This window comes from Brachypodium distachyon, chromosome 1, assembly GCF_000005505.3.
Source record: "Brachypodium distachyon strain Bd21 chromosome 1, Brachypodium_distachyon_v3.0, whole genome shotgun sequence".
In the NCBI taxonomy this organism is placed as follows: Eukaryota; Viridiplantae; Streptophyta; class Magnoliopsida; order Poales; family Poaceae; genus Brachypodium; species Brachypodium distachyon.
The window spans coordinates 1,222,844-1,244,399 of NC_016131.3; the positions used below are offsets into that span (position 1 = coordinate 1,222,844).

At 42.8% G+C, this 21,556-nt stretch overlaps 2 protein-coding genes and 1 non-coding gene across 4 annotated transcripts; 1 reads left to right on the forward strand and 2 right to left on the reverse strand.

The window, feature by feature from the left end:
- Positions 1-2,690: 2,690 nt before the first annotated feature.
- Positions 2,691-9,143, reverse strand: LOC100822097 (mediator of RNA polymerase II transcription subunit 1.1). 2 transcript variants are annotated; one of them, XM_010236216.3, is made up of 4 exons: positions 8,617-9,143; positions 3,877-5,401; positions 3,242-3,762; positions 2,691-3,160 (listed from the first exon to the last, which is right to left on the reverse strand). In XM_010236216.3, the coding sequence occupies exons 1-3, from the start codon at positions 8,701-8,703 to the stop codon at positions 3,275-3,277; spliced, it is 2,100 nt and encodes a 699-aa protein (XP_010234518.1). In that variant the 5' UTR covers positions 8,704-9,143; the 3' UTR covers positions 2,691-3,160; positions 3,242-3,274. The 2 variants fall into 2 exon arrangements, with proteins under 2 accessions (XP_010234518.1, XP_010234489.1); XM_010236187.3 differs by having other exon boundaries at positions 2,691-3,762.
- Positions 9,144-12,307: 3,164 nt separating this feature from the next.
- LOC100824159 (cyclin-dependent kinase F-3) lies at positions 12,308-18,978 on the reverse strand. Its single transcript, XM_003562385.3, has 18 exons — positions 18,817-18,978; positions 17,296-17,638; positions 17,137-17,215; positions 16,735-16,803; positions 16,560-16,649; positions 16,286-16,424; positions 16,105-16,207; positions 15,983-16,035; positions 15,592-15,658; positions 14,975-15,083; positions 14,836-14,901; positions 14,401-14,469; positions 14,259-14,319; positions 14,070-14,165; positions 13,344-13,378; positions 13,215-13,260; positions 12,796-12,889; positions 12,308-12,701 (listed from the first exon to the last, which is right to left on the reverse strand). Exons 2-18 carry the CDS (start codon positions 17,301-17,303, stop codon positions 12,578-12,580), a joined length of 1,308 nt encoding a protein of 435 aa, XP_003562433.1. The 5' UTR covers positions 17,304-17,638; positions 18,817-18,978; the 3' UTR covers positions 12,308-12,577.
- A 2,264-nt stretch (positions 18,979-21,242) lies between these two features.
- Positions 21,243-21,316, forward strand: TRNAV-CAC. The gene has a single exon. It is a non-coding gene; the product is annotated as a tRNA-Val (tRNA).
- Positions 21,317-21,556: the final 240 nt, after the last annotated feature.

Sequence of the window (21,556 nt, forward strand, 5' to 3'; positions counted from 1 at the left end):
CGTCTACATGATCATGCTTACGCTTGCTTGAATGTGTCATCGCGGTATAAAATGCTTTGTGCAATATCAGACCGAGTCTTAGCGTTTCTGTCCTTTGTGTCTAGTCGACGACACTTGGTACAGTAAACACCAGCTTCAGACTGAGTCAATTGCATGCGTTTTACCTGCTGCATCCATTAGCAGCAAGGCTGTATATATAAATTTCTACTAGACCTCTGCAGAATCGACCTCTGCATAGGGCGACTGGGATGGGCTCCACTTTCCGGCCCAAAAGTCCAAAATAATAAAAACAGTTATATTGTTTTGACAGTAGGAAAAAGATATATTTATGCTAAAATATTGATTTGACATTTTTAATTCTGAAAACGTGTTTTTGGGCCTCGGGTCGGGCTGGGCCCGGGCTTCACATTTTGGTGCCGGCCTGGGTTTTTTCCAGGTGTGACTTTATATTTTTACTGCACCAGGTGTGACTTTGTCCTAAGCCATATTTCTCCTGTGTTTTGTTTTCTGATTAAAGTACGACTGAACGGTCCCTTTTCCCTTGTTCTTCTTCGTCTAGCAGAGACAGGGTGGTTGGGTTTGGAGTAGAGCCAGACTTGCTAACCTCAGATTCTAAGATAGAATTGAGATCATGAGATTTGCTTTTGAGAAGAAAAGAAGAAGCCAAAAGTACCTGAAGAATCTCAGAACCAGTTTTCTCTCCCTTTTCCTTGCACGGCCATTTTGCTCCCTCTCTCTCTTTTATCTTTGGTTCCATTAAGCTCTTTTATATGCTACTCAAAATATGCCTTGGTAGAACTTACTAAAACACCTGCCGCCGATCGACTAGTTCAAAGTTCAAAAACAACATAGCCAGAGAGAACATTCTCTCTGGGATCCTCTGTATGGCCAAACTTTGAAGAGAGAGTCTCTGTCCTGTTTCTGAAGTTCTGAGACAGAGAGAGGGATATCTTGAAGACCAAACTAACTTTGGCTTGCAGTGCATATGCGGTGAGCAGTGAGTGTTGGAAGAGAAGAGAGAGAAAAGGTGGTGTGTGTCGGCTGCCGCGAGAATAAGCCAACAACCGTTTCCTTTTGCAGTTTCCTGGAAAGCAAGGATTCAGAATGGAACAATGCAAGCAGGGGGTCATATCCACATGGATCTCTTCTGTTTTCTTCTCTGGTGGAGTGGGGTGCAAGCGATTCATCCATCCATCCCTTGATGCTCTGCTCTTCCTCTGCTCCACACTCCAAAGAAAGAAAGAAAGAAAGAAAGGAAGAAAAGCAAGGAAAGGAAGGAAAACAAGTGCAAGAGGGGGGCCGTGAAAGCCGCAGGGCGTTCGTTGGTGGTGGTCGTTGCAGTGCAAACGTCGACAGTGATCCTGTGCAGACCTACAGAGAAAACACACACACACACAACACTGACGCCGACTGACCACTTCAGCTCAAAACGTATGTTCCCTGGATGCATGATACACGTTGATACGTGTTCTGAACCAATATGGATGGATGGATCATGGATGTAACCGACACGTATAGCACGGCACGTGTGGTCAACTGAATCCAACACATGTTTTATTTTCATGATGTTTGAACTATAGTGTCCACTGGAACTCGGGTGCCAAATGATATTGTGACTATCGCTGCTGTCCAAGAATCAGGACTCCTCCTGGGTGGTTCCAGCATACGCAACGTACGCTCGTCCTTGCCGTCCCATTCCTGGCTTAGCCGTCGGTTCAATCATCAGCACTCCACTGTATACTCAGCAAGTACAGCAGCTACAGGTCAATGCTAGATAGTGCCGTATTAGTGCTACTACAGGTTTGTAGTTTATCCGCATCATTAGCGCATCATTAGTGGAGCACGAAAGCACGCTTGTGCGCGTGCAATGTGGCCGTATCATGGTGGCGACAGCTGATTGATTAACTTGATTCCCATCTTTGTTTCGCCGAGCCGACAGACGACACACGCGTAGAAATAATACAGGACGACTAGCAAGCAATTCAGACTTGGATGGCAAAATGGAATATGGGATGCATTGTCACTTCGTCAGCAGCAGCAGGCAGCAGCAACAACAACGACTTGCTAGATGCTAATTCCCCTCTTTGCAGTTTGCACAGCACGCAGCACGGCCGAGACGACGAAAGCGGGCAGCGGTGGTTGTGGTGGTGGGGAACGATTTGAGCACGTAGACGATCACATCATTGCGTTGCACCGGTGACCACCAATTCTCCTTTCTTCTTCCTTTGTCTCTGCCGTGCGTGCGTGTGTTGTCCGTGTCCACTGGACAGTCCCCAGCCAGCCTTTTCAAGTACACACTTCCATTCCCATGATCCCATCCATATCATGCGCTCCCTGACCCCAATCCAAACCTCATCTCCAAGCAAGTACAACACTACGGTACAATTAGCACCATATCCGTTGCCCCCGTTTTTCTCTTGATGACCTGCTTTTTTGCTACTTTAGATCAGTAATTTTTTTTAAATATGAAAGTTTTAAAATTTTGAACTACCACTGAGTTTATTATTTCAAAAAATCTTCAACTACAAAACAAGGACCGAATCAAACTCGGGTCCATATTTGCTCTCCTCCAGAGAACCAACTCAAATGATGCCCACACGTGCAGAAATGGCTGGCATTTGTGACTCAACATTACAAAACATCAGAGCCAACACCACCAGCACATCATCGCCGTCGTCTGACTCGTCATCTATGTAAAACTAAGAGAGTTCATGTATATACACCAAAAAGACATGTCAAAGGTAATATGCCAACTTTGCAAGAATAAATCAGGCAGGAGCAGATTGTCTCTCATCGGCCATCCAAACTATATAAATGAATCCATCGAGTCTCTCTTTCTCTTCCTCTTCCCTCTCCTCCTGCTCTCCCTCTCCCTTTCCCTCTCACTCTCTAATGTACATGTTGGTTATAAGAATTGCTTTTACACCGTACAGATCAAAATTGTGCAGCGGTAGCAGCAGCAGGATAGCTGATGAACCCCACGGTTGCTGGGATCGGCGATGTTATGGCGACGGACATACGGGACGAACCAATGCTGCGTCTTCTCCTCGCAGCATTTGGCTCGTCGGGATACTCTTCAGCTGACAGGCCAGCTCTCACAAGTGCTGCATTGCCATGCACCAGGTCTACAAGGGTGCATGTAGGCTATGGGAACAGCTACCTGCGAATGGGAGAATCACTCACCCATTCATGCCAAGCTACACAAATTGCAGCAAAGCAGTGGCAGAAACTAGTTGCAAACCTGGATGTTTTTTAGTCCACTCACAGCATCATATCAGAAAGGAATGACATACGGCAGTGCAATGACATCAGCAGAGTCGAGTCTCACAGCCTGAGCCCACACTTGGGCCGCTCCATCGGCCTCAATCTCTGACTTGGGCTTTTCTGACTGGGTGCTAGAATGTTCAAACAACCAGTCCTGGTCACCAACCTCACATTCCATCATTTGAGGTGCTTCAGGAATGGTGTATATCTGTCCCAGATACTTACAATCTGGGTGAGGTGACTTCTTAGGAGGGGTGCTGCCATTCCCAGATGCTGCATGGGGATCCCGGTGCCCCGAATCGACCAAAGGTCGCTGAGCTTCTTTGTTGCCATTGACCTTCTCTTCCTTCTTATGGAGCCTTTCAGCCTTTTCAATATTTATGGCATCTGGCTTCATGGAAGAGAGTGGCGCGGCTACATGAGATGCTGTACCATTCTCCACATGATTGCTGGAGGGAGCTGGTCTCGGCAACTTTGTAGGCCGCATATCATGATGGTCTGTACATCATCAGAAGTCTTATAATGTAAAGCACCATAAAAAAGTAAAATGGTGTTCTACAAGACTACGTAGTAATGCTGGTAAGTACCGGAAAAAAAAAACTAGGAACTCACTTTGTAAGTGACCATTCATCTCATGGTTCTTTCGCTTCTTCAGGTTTTCATCAACTAGGATAGCTTTCGCATCATCTGCTGGAGGGGCTGAAGGAGGGGTTACGGGCTTTGTGTGAAGACTATCTATCTGATAATTTATACTGTTTTCTCTAAGCTTATCATGCTCTTTGTGATTATGTTCCTCTTTCTCCTTCTTTGCCTCCTTTTCCTTTTTCTTCTCTTTGTGTTTATCTTTCTCTTTCCTCTTCTTTTTCTCATGCCGATCACGTTTTTTGTCCTCTTTCTTTGCAACATCAGGTGCCCCATCTCTGACCTTCTCCACCCTTTCAGCTCTTCCAACTGCAGCTTTCTCCACAGCTGGAGGTTTAGAATCAAGCAGTTTCTGATCAGTTGAAACATTATTCTGTAGTGTCCTTCCACCTGTCTCCTTTTCCTTGCCCACAGCTGGGGCCTTAGAACCAACCAGTTTCTGATCAGTTGAAACATTATTCTGTAGCATTCTACCACCTGGTTCCTTTTCCCTGCCCATAGCAGGTGAAATACCTCCAGCATTAGGCTTCTTAGTGGAAATGGAAAAGCTTTCGGGTGGCCTAGCCATCCCATTTGGCCTTCGAATTGTAATGCTTGGGCTTGGAATAGTTGACCTAGGTAGACTTCTATCCATCCCTGCTGCACCGTTAGATGCTGATGGACTGTCAAACCTCTGTTTTGATGCTGGTGCATTATCCATTGGCCTTCCAACCTTACCATTTCCCTTCTGCATGGTGTTAGCAGGGCTTGGATGCAATGGAGAGCTCGTGCCAATTTCTTTCTTCCTAATCTCTTTGTCTGGGCTCTCACTTCTCTTCTGCACCAGTATACTAATGTTATTGATTCGCTGCCCAATCCCCTCTTTCCTTGGTGCAGAATCAGTTGATTTGGGGAGAGGTCTTGTGCCTTCGACTCTTCCCTTTTCCACCGTAGGTGCTGTAATAAGGCCATCAGAATCTCTTTGAGATGAACTATTGAGGTTCTCGCCACGTCGTATTGCTGTTCCATTTTTCTGCTGATTGAGATTGATGTTCTGCTGCGCCAAGCCCTCATTTTTTCTTGAAGCATTAATAGACTGAATACGCATTTTATTAGCACCATTCCTTTCATTCTCCAATGCAGGTGCAGCACTAAAGACTTCACGACTTCGTTCATTAGGAACAGCAAAGTTCTCAGCAGCTCGCTTTTCTGCCCCTTTCTCTTCTTGTGCCTTTCTGACCAGGTCCTCTCTGAACTTAGGATCCTTGATTTCTTCGGACTTTCTGCTGCTCTCTCCAGACTTCTGACCAACGGGAGCCTCGCCATGTCTTTCAGCCCCTTCTTCTGATTCCCTGCTTTTATCTTTGCTCTTGTCCTTCTTGTCTTTGTGCTTTTCTTTTCGGTCTTTTTTATCTCTGTGCTTATCTTTACTCCTATCTTTATCCTTCTTTTCTTTACCTTCTTTTCTCTCTTTGTCCTTCTTGTCCTTTTTATGCTTCTTCTCCTTGTGTTTCTCCTGACAAAAGAAGGTTGATTCCATGTCAAGAAGAGTCCAAGCGTGCATAAAACAAAAAATAGCTAGTAAATGCTAAGCATAAACATATTGTAAACAACTGTCTAAAAATGGTTTAACCAAAACATCTGGGTTTGTAAATGGTAATCTACCCGAATGGTCAAGGCAATTGTATAAACATCTATGCCACATGACCGTTCCGGGTAGACATACTAACTATAATACAAATTACTACCACTAATGCACCATGATCACTAAATTACATCACTCCTTCCGTTCTAAATATAAGATGTTCTAGCTTTGTCCTAAGTTAAACTTACATTAATTAATTGGCCTTCTACCCTTGTTGAGTTTGCATCTGAAATGTTACTTTCAAACTTATGAACTCACACTACAAAAATATTGGATAATGCCTAAGCAAAAGAAAATGGCTTTCTCACTGTAGCTTCTGCTTATTAGTTATTTTGCTAACAAGGCAACAAGGATTGAACTCTATCAGTTACAAATCCAGCAATCCTAATTCTTTATGTGTCCTAGAATCCTTTAACCTTTCAGGCTAACCACATTCATGAATTTTACGCGTTGGTCCCAGGAATCAAGTAGGCATTGGAAATTGCATCATGCTCATGAAGGGATTAAACAGCTAACACAATTTAGAAGGACATGTACTCTGTTTATTAAGGAAACACAGTAACTAAAGAGTCTAAATCACCAGCCTTTCTCACGTCTAAACTTGTGCCAGAAAATATCACTTTATGGGCCAAAGAGGGGTAAAGTACCTAGGATAGGATTATAAGCAAGTTTTTTGACATATCAATAAATGAGTTGGTTTATTGAGGCTATATGCTGCAAATCTAACAAACCCTCTAAACAAGTCCATAAATGGAAGCATAAGTGCTGTAAGTCACAACAATGGACTTGCCAATGCCAGATTTTCTCACAATGGAATTAAGGACATGGTTCTAAGCGTGACAATTTTTCATCGTGCGCTATGGGGGCAAGGTTACTACAGGAGCATCATATTTAGCCATATATTGTTCCGTGGAATTCTCCAATTTCCTAAAGATCTGGTTCGACCAAATCTTCGTAAACTGTGTACGGATGGAGCCTAAGTAGTTTATTCTCAGTGCCCACATGGAACTAAAAAGGGTATGTCAAGACCCTATATGCAGGTTACAAAACAAAAGCATTACCTAAAGCAGAGGTTAAAGATAGCATACACAATAATCGGATTAATAAACCATGTCTATAACCAAGTCCAAACTAAAGACCCAGACCTGCAAGCCAATGCTTGTCCATCCGATATGTGCAATAGCATTTACAAATTACAATTCAAGGTGTCTGTGAGTGACATTGCATCATCATCATCATATACACTCATGGAGTTACATATGTTGATGCAATGTAAGGGTGACCTAGCAAAATTCTTGAATTCCCCACTCAAGCTTGTTAGTATTGGAAGTTCAAATTAGACTACAATTTATGTGAACTTTAGGATTATGCACAAACCAGTAATGTCAGAAAACAGAACATGAGTTCAGTTAAAAAAGTTGCTAATCCCCTGATATCAGAAGACACATAATGGAAGGACAGATATGATTCCCATATAACAAAGATGTAGATAAAATCTGCTGAAATTTTCAGGTCAGAATATTCAAAATAGCTGAGCAACTTTCAAACAATGTGTATATGTAATGGAGATAGCGTTTGGCTACGCTAACAGTTTTCCTTTTATACCATATAGCCAGGAAAGAACTTTTTTGCCTATATACGATCATCCATATATTAGTGAATGATCTCCGCATTAAGTGCATAAACATTATAGGCAGATTTTACAGCCAACACAACCCAAAAGGGCCACAAACATGCCATGTATCCCCTTTTGTAAGTTGTAACCAACTAACACTATGCAAGTCAAATAATTTCATTTCTAGTATAACCATGTTTCTAGTTTCAATTTCCACGCTTCCTGAACTCCCAGGGTACTACGTTGTCTCCATATGCATTATCAAAACAAACATGATTACATGCTAACCCTGTGATAAATAGGCAACAAGCATCATCAATTTTTTAACAGGGAGAGTAACAAGCAATTATAGTCTTTAGGTCACAATTGACTTCCAATCCAACTACACCTATATGATTGGAAAAGATCGAATGAAATATCTACAAATACAACTCTGACATCAATCCAATCCACCCCTCCTGAATGGTCTAGACAGCACAGCCAAGACTGATTTAGATCACCTGGTATGCGACTAGCAATTAGCAGTACTTGTTTCATCATGAAGTTGCACTAAATCATGTTTAGGTGGACAACTTCATGCTAAGCTACACCTACATCATGCCCTTGCCTCGTATTCACAGAATGACAGAAAAGGAGCATTCTTGCTAAATATTAAACTCTTAAGCCATCCCGTCACACAATGAGAAATTTGGAATACCACTATCAACCATTTTTAATCCTAACATACATTTCAACTATAGTAGCAAGACGTTCACAGAAGGTTGTCCGGTGATGGGCCAAATAAATTCCCCTGCTATAGCTACCAACAGTAACGTCTCTAGAACATTGATCACATCTGTCTTTAGCAGCACACAAACAAATTAGGAAGATGGTCTCATCAGCAAACCTGACTTTTGTTACGGATTTTCCCTAGTAGAACTTGGTCACCAAACCGACATACTAAATCCAATTGCCCCATTAATACAGTTCAAGCTTGCGGGTACTTACCGACAAGCAATAAAGCTGTAAAGCAGTATGCATTCTTCCAAGAGAAACCCTAACTTGTGCGTGCAATTAAAACGTGCGATCGGTCCTAACTATCTTGTTCGAGTTGTTGGGAGCACTCTTTAGGAAAGCATTGATTCAGCTCTCCCTCCGTGCCCTGGCTCTCTCCCAATCAGCGAAAGAATCCCAAAGTATAAACACAGCACTTCTTCCCACACCTGTGAACGATCTAACCTAAGAAACCCAGGATTCCTCAGCCCTAACCAACTAAACCTAACACGTGAGCTGTATTTTCAGCCCCCAGAATTCTGCAACCAACAAACAGCTGCACTGCACCCATAATGCCTCGCTCTGAACCCGGGGGAGGGAACCATCCCCATGTATCCGTGCCAGGAGCGGCCGAGGACAGGACCGGAGCGATCGACCGACGGAGCAAAGAGGACGAGCGGCATGGGGTGATGGGAGCGGAAGGGATGGGTTTTTCCACCTTGTCGACCAGGGGCGAGGCTAGCTGGCCGTCGGGGCGCGGTGTCTTCTCATATCCTGGGGGCGGAAACGGGAAGCAGCGAGACATGGCACGGCCGCCTCGGGCCCCCGCCGGATCAACCCACCACCAACACCAACACCGTCCTCAATCCTCCACCACCAACACCGAAACCACCTCCGCCTCTCCTCCTCCTCCTCCTCCCGCCGCCTCTGCGACCGGCTTACTCCTCCTGCCCCAGGCCCGCCCGCGCCGCCCATGTGCTCGGGGCTCTCATCCCCGCCGCCGCCGCCGGAATCGCGCGCGGGGGATCTGGGCTACCCTCGCGGGGTGATCCGGGGGATCCGGCCCCTCACCCGATCGGAACCGGCGCCGGGGCGGCCGCCGCAGCAGTGAGTGTCAATTCCGTTGCGATCTTCTTCCCCCGCCTCCTCTTTTTATTTAATTTTTTTTCCGCCGCTAGCTCCCGGTTTTGGATTTGGGAGAGTAGGGTTGGGGGGAGGAGGAGGCGAGAGGAGGAAGAAGAAGGGGAAACCGAAGAGAGGAGACTAGGGACGGGTATATATAGCCCGGACGGGCGGCCAGGTTGGGTATTCTCTCTTCTGGTGGTGGGCTCCACATGCAAGAACAAAACACATGGTCGTGGTTGTCTTGTGACTCTTCTTTTTTATGTTGTTTTTTCATTTTTTATTTGAGCAAAACATTTGCTTCATTGTTCTGCGGGGATTATTCCTTCCTTCAGCTCATGCTTATGGTGAGATTTTGACTAATCTTTTTTTTGCTAAGCCATCAAAATTATCGTGTGATTACGGTTTGTTTTCTTGGTTTATTGTGACATTACTAATTTATGAATTTTTCGGTTATGTATAAAAGTTTATGCTAGAGAAGCCAAGGTTTTGGGGAGGAACCGTCGCTCCTTGTGGGCGATGTAATTGTAGTGTACGAATTACCTACCGGCGTTCAAAATATGATACTGGATTTCACCATACGCATGCATTCGTACGCAACACTTCTGGATACACCTACTTGTAGCATGTGTACGAGTGTGATGGGCAGAAAGCACACCGCACCAAAAGATCTAGGGCACTTGATTTGACGAGGAAATCACGAATGAACACATTTAATGGTTCATAATGTCATATTAGAAAAGCGCCAAGGTTCCCGATGCGGGAACGACCGCTCCTCGACATAAATTGTAACATAAAACTTCAACTACTAGAGTTTGAGCATGATGACATCAATAAGGTTCACCCAAAAGATTTCGGATCTTTCGCTCCATGCATGTGGTTTGCTCAACTTGTAAACGTGTGAGGGATATGTAGTTATTGGTTACTCCGCAGCACAATGTCCAATCTCGTATTATCATCTACTCCCTCCGATTCTAAATTTGAACTAAAACCACGGCAATCATTTAGGATCGATGGGAGTATTATCTTAGGTTGTAATGTGTATTTGTTCTTATCCTAATAATTGTGAACTCAACAAATAATATAGTTCGAAGCGACGGACCGTCAATTAAATCTTTTATACAAGAGAGAAAACAAACTTATACCTCCGTCCCAAAATAAGTGACGTGATCCACGTCACTTATTCTGGGACGGAGGAAGTATATCAGTTATATAGCTCTTGCACGTTGTTGCGTAGGCACGTACACCGGTTCTCTCCCTCTCGGGGCAACTCTTGATTGCTTGTTAATGGTTGCCTTCTTATCTTTGGCTAGCCAAATATAGAGTACTAACCACACGATGGCCCAAATCAAGGAAGTAACCGAATCTTTCTCGTTATAGCGACACGCCCCGACTTCACACCGAGCACCGCTCCCTCGCACGCGTTGAGTGCCTTGATCATCCTTTAGCTACTACTTGTACTAGTACTTGCTGCACATTGCCTTTTTCACATCAAGATATTCTTTGTTTCTCCTCTTCTTGCACGATCGGATCAAAAGATTCTCATCAGTGAATTAGCAATAGTTATTTCTCGTTCATCTGAGAAATTACAGCGACACCGTAATATCAAAATGTAAAAAAAAAACTTACTACGACCATGAAAATTCTAAATTACAGCCAATGTGTTTCATAGACGCGGAATTAATCAGGATTAAGTTGTCGATCACTTACAAGAGATTTTGAATACCGGTCGATTTTACAATAGACGACTTTTCTTTGAATACGGGGCGATTTTGAATACCGGAGTATATGCCCGCCATCTTCCTTGACAAGCTAAAATGGGTGGCGAGGAACGTGACAGGTCGATAAAGCCAACGACGTCAGGACACGAGCTAGTTGTGGGTGCAGATCAAATTGATCGGCACATGTAACCTCAGTCGGCGCTGAACACATGTCTCGTGTCTAAATTCGGGACGTCCCGAAAGTGTCGTGCCGGACACAGGACAACCGTTTATGGCGTTCGCTTTGTAGTACTACCAGTACGGTGATTTCTGCCGGCCCTTGTATTGTTGTACCCAACTTCACGTTCCACTATTGTTCATTCTTTCTGGTCTTTTGTTGGTTGCAGTAGTTAAAGAAAAACATAATTACTTTCTCTGATCCTAAATTCTTGACTCAAATTTATCTTAATATGGATGTATCTATTTTTAAAAAACATCTAGATGCATATAATATTTTGACAACAATTTAGCATCGCAGTGAGTACAAATTACCAGTGCGATTCTAAACTCCTGCTCTCCTTTTTAGTAGTAGTAGTAGTAGCTGGGGGAAATTAGAAGGGAATCGTCACATTCAATTCAAGTGTATTGGTCGCCTCTCAGTGATATTCACTGCCGAGTTAAGTCAGCTCATTCATCAGGACATGGACATGGGGTGCTCTCTCCCGTCACTGCTGGTAACTTTTTACCATTTGACTGTCATCAGCTTCCAGTCAACTTTGGCGTCAGGTCAAGTCAGCTCATCATAGCGTCCCTTTTTTTCAACCTAGGGGCTGTGGGCTATGCAGTTCATTTTGTTGGGGCAACCAACCAAGGCAAGCCAAATCCTTGTCCCGTTATATTCTGGCCCAGCTACCAGGCCATCATGTAGTATGCATTATCTTAGCTCACGTGTTTTGTGCCCGAATAATTTTTCACGTGGAGAGCACAAGTAGAGATAGAGAGACGAGCTTTTTTCTCGTTTAAGGAACAGCAAGTACAGGTAAAGAGCTGGAGAGCACGTCTCAAACCGCCGATCCGGTGCTTGCACGGACCGTAGAGACAGTGCAGCCAGAGCAACAAATGGGGCAGGATCGCATGTGATTGGAGCCCCACGTGCAGCAGCCGCGGCGGTCTGAGCAAAGTAACGAAAGCGCCTCCGCCACTCCTTCCTTCAGGTTACATTACATCAGTGACAGCTTGTCAGGTTTCCCAGTCCCAGCCATAAACACTTTACAACTACTGCTTGCTCTGCCCGCCTTTCCTTCTTTTCTTTCCATCCAGGCGCCCACGCCCTGCACCCTCACATCGTCGTCCTCTGGCACTTCAATTCAATCAAACGCTTCGTCAAGATGCTGCTTCCTTCCTTCAGCCGCATGTCAGCGGCTTCTGGCACACCACGACCACGGCATCAAGACCGTCAGGTCACAAGCCATACTGCATACATCAAGCCTCAGGCTTTGGCCATCAGAAATACTAGTAGTAACAAGGAATCACATGGAAGATATCTAGGTACTAAATGGACGAATCAAACTTTTGCTAACAAGCACATGGCACAGGAACTCACGCATCACTCGCTCATCCGATATTATAATCGAGAAATCGTCGTACAAAACTGTTTTCGGTGGGTATTTACAAAGTACGGTATCTCAAGATCAATAATTGCTCCATAAGGACTGGGAACCTACGAATATGTATGTACATTTGTTTTTGTCTACCGCCGGGCGTCGCCGCTTATTATTCGAGACTAATGTGTGTAGAGAAAGAAAAAGTGAACCGAAAAATAAGTTGCTCGCATGGTGGATCGATCAGTTAACCGGGTCAGAAGAAATTGACGTGCCGGATGGGCGCCAATGATGGGTTCCTCTCCAACAGGTTCGGTTGCAAAGGGGACAGACCGAACGGAGAGCCTGAGAATCCTCCAACAGCTGGCAGCGTGGATTGGCTGAAGCACAAGATCATTTCGCAGCCAATGAGTGGATAAACTTTCATGACTTTTTTTGTGAATAAAACATATGCTTAAGTGTGTCCATGCTTACCTGTCGATCATATACGCCTGTTGCCAGGATGGCATGGCTGGAACATCCCCCATGGCCATGGGGCGATGTGATGATGACATGAGAGGCCACAGCCCTGATACATGATGTAGAAAGAAGTCGCATTTGAGCAAAACAATTCTTGATTGTATCAATAATAAAAGCTGAACACTATGGTCAAGTTTGATTGGTGTCGCATATAACTTCGGTGGGTTCTGTAACTGTAAATGGGAATCAGGAGGGGTCATACAGTCCCCACCTGCACGAAATTCCTACTATCTTATTTATCCTTTTATTTTCTTTCGTGGTTTAGAATTGTCAAAGATAGCTGCACTTGCCAGTGGTAGGAAAGGCACAAATTTCTGTTCTTATGGTGCTGGAAGCAAACATGTAAGATACTGCAATGGAGGCAGACGACGAACCTGGCTGTACAGGAGGATTCTCAAATCCCAAGTGTGGTAGAATTTCCTGAATGTTAGGAGAGCAAACTTCAGCATAACACGCATCAAATTTTCATGAAGATATACGATTCCATGTCACGCATGTCTCACCTCTTCTGTATGTTTTGGAGCATGCTTACTGAGATCTACAAGCAAAAGTTCCAAGGTAAAAACATCAGTGAGAGAAACACATGTCTAAACCATTTAACACATCATTTGAGAGCAAAACCAAACATAACAATTTTTAGCTCACGTACAGCTGTTTTGGTTTGTCAAATTATACTCCCTCCGATCCATAGTAAGTGTCTCAGATTTAGTACAAAGTTAGTACAAGATTGTTATGGATCGGAGGGAGTACAATTTATTCAGACGAGCAATTTTGGTAACCTTGAACAGAATGTTAATTCCCATTTTTCACAATTCATATTTAATTTCCATTATTTACAATTTAAATAGTGTTGGAAAGTAAATTTCATATGAAATGTTTACAGGATTCACTGCTGGTAAACTGAACATATTCAGGACCCTCTGAAACGAACAGAACACCACCAGTAACATGTAGGGATATGTAGAGACATCATTAGTTACTTGTTCCATGTAGTAACAGGACTACAGGAGGCAGTCTACCACATTCTATTATCCCATTTACACCACAGAAACTCCAAATACAGCAGTCACCATGTTGGCTAGTAGCTCCCAGTTATTTTTAGGTAAATAGGCTTTTGACTTTTAGCTAATAACACCCAGAATAAACCAGACATCAGAAGATAATGGTACAGTGGTACACACAAGATAACAACCATAGAAGAATTTGACAGAGTCAAATATTGTAGTCACCTGTTACAGAACTTGGCTTTAGACTGAGAGTTAGATCAAGATCGTCAGGTTCTGTACCAAAACCCCACAGGTTCAGCTCCAACCTTGGACTTGCTCCTGAAAAAGAAAGTGGAGCTTGATTAGATAACTTTTAATGAACTAGACCTTGCAATAAACTTCCTGCAAATGAATTGTGATTAGAGAACTCACTAGATTCATTCGTCCTTGGATAGGAAGCATCATGGAGAGGCCTTGGTACCCACTTGCCGACCTAGATGACTCGAAGGTCTCAGATATAGAGAGAAAATCAACGCAAAGTAACCATAGACAAACTTAATGTGTAAATTATTACATTAAAGAATGGATGATGTAGTGATTGCTCAGCAGTTGGCCTTCTTTTTGGATCCCAGGAACAAAGTTGCTATCAAAATGACAACAAAAGAGTACCATATTAGTAAGGAGAATTATATACACAGCATAGAACTCCTGACTGCACTATCTATCATGTAACAAACAGAAATACTACAAATCATCACGATAAAGTCCCAGCAAGTAGTTAGAAACTTTGTTAGGATTGTATGACAGTAAAGTAATTTAACCGCTATTGGTGGTTTGCAGTAACAAGTTGCTCAAAATGCCATCGTGTCTATTTCCATATTCCTACTATCTTATTTATCCTCTATTGTATTTATACATCAAGGGTATTTTTAGTTCCATACTCATGTCTCATGTGAAGGACATCTTTGTTCCAAAATGAAAAACCAAATAGTGAAGTTCAACGCCATACCTGGATCAAGTCAATAGCTTCCAAGGAAGCGTTAGGAATAAGCTCCCACAGATTTCTTGGCGGAATCTTTGGAATAAGAAAAAAAAATCAGTGCCACAAAAGCTTTCAATCCAATGATTGTAGACAGAACTCACTTCACCTGAAAAAACTGTAATCTATTTGATCGAGGCAGGTTCATTCCCTCTGGCCAGACAGAGTGATCTGGGGACCCAAGCACACTACATATTTTGTATAGTTGATCTGTCTCTCTACAAGAAACAAAATATTATAGAAGCAATTCAAAAGTACCACAATATCAAGAGAATTAAAAGTAGTCTGGTCTAGGTTTATGCTATGAATAAGCTCAACTGGGCTTAAGATGAGTACAAGTACAAGTGTTTTGTTAATCAGATCAAGAATATTTCAACAATAACATCAGGAAAGTTTATGGCACAAATGGAAAATGCAATTAGTGCATGGAGCTATCATTCAAAAAAGAAGAAATGATTAAAACATGGAGAAGAAAAAATCCAGTAGTTTTACAGTCTCAAACTAAACTCTGAAGGTTCATCATTGAACTGCCAAATTTGACACTAAATTGTCCATAAGATAAAATGAGATGACTAACAATTGGAAGAACAAAATAAGATTGCTACAACACAAATGGACATTGCACATGCCGCAAGACAAGCACAGCCAATTATTGATGACATGGAATGTAGGAAACTGCAAAAGCATTACAATCTATAGAACCTAAGAGATCAGTATTATACATACGTTTCACCAGGGAAAAGTGGCGACAGGGTGAAAAGCTCAGCCAGAATTGCACCAACAGCCCACATGTCTGTAAAAAATCACCTTCATTAATGGTGATATCACTGCACAGTTGTAAAGGTTCAAACAAGGATGGCATAAAAACACAACACAATTGAAGTAACAAATGTTTTCCTACGATGAAACATAACAGGATAAAATTTCTTTCTTGTATCAGATGGATTTATTGTTTAGACACTTGGATTGAATATAATCAAAAACATGCAAAGAGCAGTAACAAACTCCAGTAAGCTACAGGATGCCTATTGAACTATGGAATCAGCCACTGCACAAATCAAAGAAATGGCTGATTACTAAATCAAGAAAGGACAGGGCCAAGGATAGAAGTCATCACCAATAGCAGGTGTGTAAGCTGAAGCTTGCAGCAGCACCTCTGGAGCCCGGTACCTTCAAGATAACATGTAAGGTTAGGTAATTGCTCAATAGAGTAACATGATATTTTCATACAGAACTCACCATCTGGTGGAAACATAATCTGTGTAAGGAGGACTTGAACATACTTCTCTTGCCAAACCAAAGTCGGCAATTTTAACAATATTATTTGTCACCAGCAGATTTTCTGAAAGAACAAAAGTCTCCTTAGATTTGACTGGTATAGAGACACCATAACTCGAACGAACATAGTCCAAAAAATTACCAGGTTTCAGGTCACGATGGAAATATCCATTATTATGCATATACACAAGGCCTTGCAGTATTTGGACCATAAACTTCCGTATCTCTTCTTCAGAGAAAGGAGCACGCCTTTCTCTTATAACATCATATAAATTACATTCCTGGAAGGAAAAGTTGATGACAATTTTTGTTTTCGAATAGAATCAATGACACTAGAGTATGTCCATAGACTGCAGGGCAAACACAAAGAAAGTTTGCAAAACCCAAAAGGATACAACTAATACAAAAATACCTACCATGTGTTCAAAAATGAAAAACAACTCATGATTTTCCATCGTCACCCCCTTCAGCATCACAATGTTAGGGTGATTTAGTTTCTGGAGGGCCTGCACAAGGATGGTTCTCAGTATACAAAACATAGTGTCCTTTGATCATGTCAGTTTGATTAATCGATTTCAGAAAATATATTACCTTCACTTCTCGTAGACTGATGCATTCTTCCCAGTGGTAAAACTTCCTCTTCATTTTTTTAACAGCAACCTGAACGTAGCAAAAGGAATATTGCAATCATTAATCTGTTAAGTTGCATATACAAATGTGTCAAGGATGTTCGTTTATATATATTAATAAATGGCTCTTTGGATCACGGCATGAGCTCAAATTGGAACATCTGGAATGAATTTGAAAATGATATATTTGGTAATGGCCTCTAATTCCCTTCAATCTGACAACGAGCAAGTAATGCTGTCCACTCATTGCAGGGTTATATAATAAACAGGAGATTAATGCTAATTCGATGTGTGGAGAGCATATAGAGCATAAAAAGTTTCAAACAACCAGACTGTCTTGACAAGTTTGCAGTTTTGCACTTACAATTTCATTTGTTTCTATATCATAAGCTCTAAAAACATTTCCACAAGTTCCATCACCTATCTCCCTTATCACTTTGTACCTGCAACAAGTTAGAAGCGACATTGCAAATTACCACATGTCACCACAAAGTATATAATTGGCAGAATGATTATCACTCACCTTTCCATGGTCGCTAACTTCACCACAGAGGCTTTGCCACGAATCACTGAACGCCAATAAAACTCCACACAGTAGAACCAGCACCACCTTTAAAACTCATCCCAGTCACTTCCACACTAGATTTGCTTAAACAAGGTTGCATCAGAAGAAGAAAGTTCCAAACGGGGTCGTCAGAACATGAATGGTTATGCATCATTATCTGCACAACTGTCATGCTTATTGCAGCTTCAGTAAACTTCAGCAACGCATTATCCAATGCGCTGATATAGACATGCCAAAATCATCTTTGGCAACAAATAAATGACCCATTATTTTCGGACCCCCAGCATCCTCATAGAAAGATCTGCAGGAAGTTCAGAAAAATTCTTGGTTCAATATCGAAGTGGGAGACTGGGTACAAATACAAGTATCATATTGCACCCCTTATAGGTACTGGCAACTGAGCAAACAGACCATAGGATCATATATGAACACATGCAAACAAGAAAGCAGCTCTGCCACACAAATGAATGCTCTAAAGGGCTGTGCCATGGAAGTAGATCCCTTTCCACATACAAACACAAGTAGACAATCACAGTCAACTTAGTTTGTATCCTTTTTCCAGGCAATACAGTTTCTGTATTGGATATCAATCACCAATGGGGGCTTCCAGATGCAACACTAAGGCGGCTACAGAAGCATGTGCAATTCACCCGAGTAACAAACGAACACGTGACCAGTGCAACAACAAAAAAATGACTGAACAGCAAAGCACTATCAGACAAAGTAATTTCTCAGGAAGAAAACAAAACAGAGTAACCAAAATAGATGTGACTATCCGTTCGGGAAGGGTACAAATGTAACGCATCATGAACAGTCGTTCCAGTGTACAGGGCTACAGGCACGGACCCCAGAGATCTACTCTACAAGATTCGAGACGGAGTCTCAAAGCAGGCACGAATTTAGCGGTCAGATGGTACATTTGATTGGAACAAAAGAGGATTATCAAAACGCAGAGAGAGATTAACGCCCTCGGGAATGCTTCAAACTAATCAATTAAACCGCAACGAACGCCCCAGAATTAAAGGGAATCGAATCTCAACCCGAGAGGAAGGCAATCAGGGAAAGCAATACCCCAACAACCCATAGATCACAGCAAAAAAATTAAAACAAATCACGAAATCACACGAGGAAACCACGGAATTCTGGCACAGACGCGACATTCTCCCGATTGCGCACGCATCCTTCGCGATTGCTTCCCCAAAAAAAATTCCCCAGCCCGCCAGGGAAAAATAAAACCCGATCTGAATAACAGCGATTCACATCCAGAAATCATCAAACAAACTTAATCAGCACTAACCCGTTCCTGAAAACTGCCCTAAAAAAATCCCACCTCCTAAAAAAATTCCAACTCTCTCGTCAGACGATTCGAAGAGAACGATATAAATAAATAATAAACGGCAGCGGCTAAATTAAATTACGGGCATCACGGCGTCGAGAATGCGGGGCGGGAGGAGATAGGGAGACTGGAAAGCAATTCACCGTGATCGGGGGCAGCATTGGCTGGGGGGCGAAGCGGCGGAGCCTCCCAGACTGGGGATTGGGGGGAGAATCGCGAGCGATGGTTCGGAGGAAGCGGGGGCGATAAACTTGGGGGCCAGGAGGAACGAACGAGGAGAAGAAAGAGAGAGAGAGGGAGAGAGAGAAGGAAAAAAAATGTTCGCAGAAGATATGGGGACGCGGCAGAGCGAATCAGGGCACGCCAATTGACGATCCTGCCCTTCGCAGTATCCAGGATTTACGCGACGAACCGCGGGGCTTGTGGCGGGAGGCGGGGCCGAGTGGATAAGCGCGGGGAGGGCAGGCCGGTCATTTCGCAGCGGGGGCCGCCTGCCTGCTGCTAGGTACACCCACCGTGGACGCGTAGACTTTTTTTCCCTTCGTCTCGGGTCTTTTTTGCTTTCTCATTTTCTTTTTTTTTGGGGGGCGTGATGGGAAACAAACAGTGGGCGAGTTTGAAAAACTTGGTCCGGGGCGTCGCGTTTCTTGACTTGTGCTGCACGCTGCTGCCGTCCCTCGGATATTTGGTCGTGTCGGAGGGACGGACGGACGGACGGGATTTGTTTTGGTCGAATCGTGCTCCTGAAGATACGATTTGGAGGAGATTTTCTGCGGATTAGTTTATGTTTGGTCGAATCCCGCTTTGTGCGTGCGATCCAAGCTTCTATTTTCGGGGTGAGGGATTGAAATCGTAGATTGATCCCTTTGAATATTTGACGGATCAATTATTGGTTAATTGGTTGGTTCATCATGTTTGATACGGGCGAGAAGTTTTTGGGGGGCTGTTTGGGGTAATTGGACGGGAGGAATTTTTGCAAGAGATCACGAGCTCGCTAATTACGTGTGTGTTGTGCAAAGGTAATTAAAGTTGCATGGAGGTTAAGAAGAAGTTGTGTGAATTTGAATTGGGTGACATTTTTCTAGACAAGTAGAACTCTTTGTATAAACGCATTCTAAAATTTACTCGGGGCAATTATATAACACATTTTTCTGTGAGCTTTGTGTGAAACATACAAGGCTCACAGATTCTAACGTACTATACACTAAGAAAGTCACCCACCGTATAGATTGACAACATGTCAATACACAATTTTTCCATCCTCCACGTTGCGGATAAAAGGATGATGTGGGATTTTTTTTTATAGGGTCTATAAACGATGACTCTTAACTGACAAAATAGCAAACCGTAAAGAAAGAGAAGCCAAATAAAAGAAAAGCCGGACTCTAAAAGTGGACCTCGTTACTTAGGTAGTGTTTGGTTGAGATCATTAAGTGGAATGTAATGAAATGGTTCCAAAAGCTGAGATGATTCGTTCTTGGAACACAGAGAAGTGGAATGGAACCACATGGTTTCTCAAAAAGGAATATTCCCTCAATATGGCTAATCATCTCATTCCTCCAAAATGTAAAGTGGAAGCTGTGATTTAAGTGTTTGGTTCCTAGGATATTGAAAAGTAGAACCGTTCCATTACATTCCATTCATATAGAATAGAACCGTTCCATTCCATTCCACCTCGCTCTAGAACCAAACACTACCTTATGTATCCCATCGAATTTAACACTAACAACTTATGAGTCAGACTAAGATATGACTCATTGTATGAATTATTTTACCACTAACGTTACAGATGATGCAGAGAGCCAACCCTACATTCGTGAATGCCTTCGTACATGTTGGTGACCACATTAGGGTTAAAATAACAGCTCGTGTAGTGAAGACAGATCCATCTGTGCAATTTGGCACTCTCCCCTCTTTTGCCCAGGAATCGAGAAAAATGTTTGATCATGTTGTTTAGCGATGTTTGTGTGTTACTCGCTCCGTCTCAGTGACTTTCTATTACATGTATTTAGATGCTTTTTAGGCTTGGATACATTTGTATTTGGGGATAATTTAAATCACTTAATATGGGACAGAGAAGTACAAGATTACATGCATGTCTATTGTTAAGCAAAGATATGGGTCACTTAATATGGGTCAATCCATATTAGCCACGGTCGACCCTGAAATTTTCCACTCGGCCTTTATACATGCCATAGAAAAAACATAGTCTAATATAGTCCAAATTCCACATGAACAATTCACTACGGACGTAGTCCAACATTCAGTCTGGGCCACCAACTATACACGGTAAAATCCTCAAAACGATGATAAGGTCTTCTCTGGAGTACACAACACTTTCAACGAACGTGAGGCTTCTTTTCTGATTAGTCATTTCAATAGGATATGTTCTGTAGTTCCACATTCGTCTAGGACATGCATTGCCACAAGCCATTCCTTGCACGTTAGGCAAGAGGCGAGCGAGAATGAACCATATGCCAGAGCATATTCCGTCGCGATAGATTAGGAGAAAACAAGGTGTAACTATAGTACTTTAAAATAGGTTTATGGGAAAGATGTTATCAGCATTGTCTGGGTGGTGTAGTTGGTTATCACGTTAGTCTCACACACTAAAGGTCCCCAGTTCGAACCTGGGCTCAGACATGAATTTTTTCAATGCATCTTCAAAGTTTTAGTCTCTTCTTTTTTTTTGAGACAAGAGAGTATTTGTTTTTACTGCTAGAAGAAAAGCAGTTTTATTGAGATAGTAGTTGAAGCCTGAGAATTTAAAAAGTCCTTTGCCAAAATTAAATGCAATGAATTGTCAAAATGAATGTGGATCGAGAGGGCAGTACCTGCGGTAGTTGTCCGGTGCGGTGGCACCCGTACAAGCATGCGTGTGTC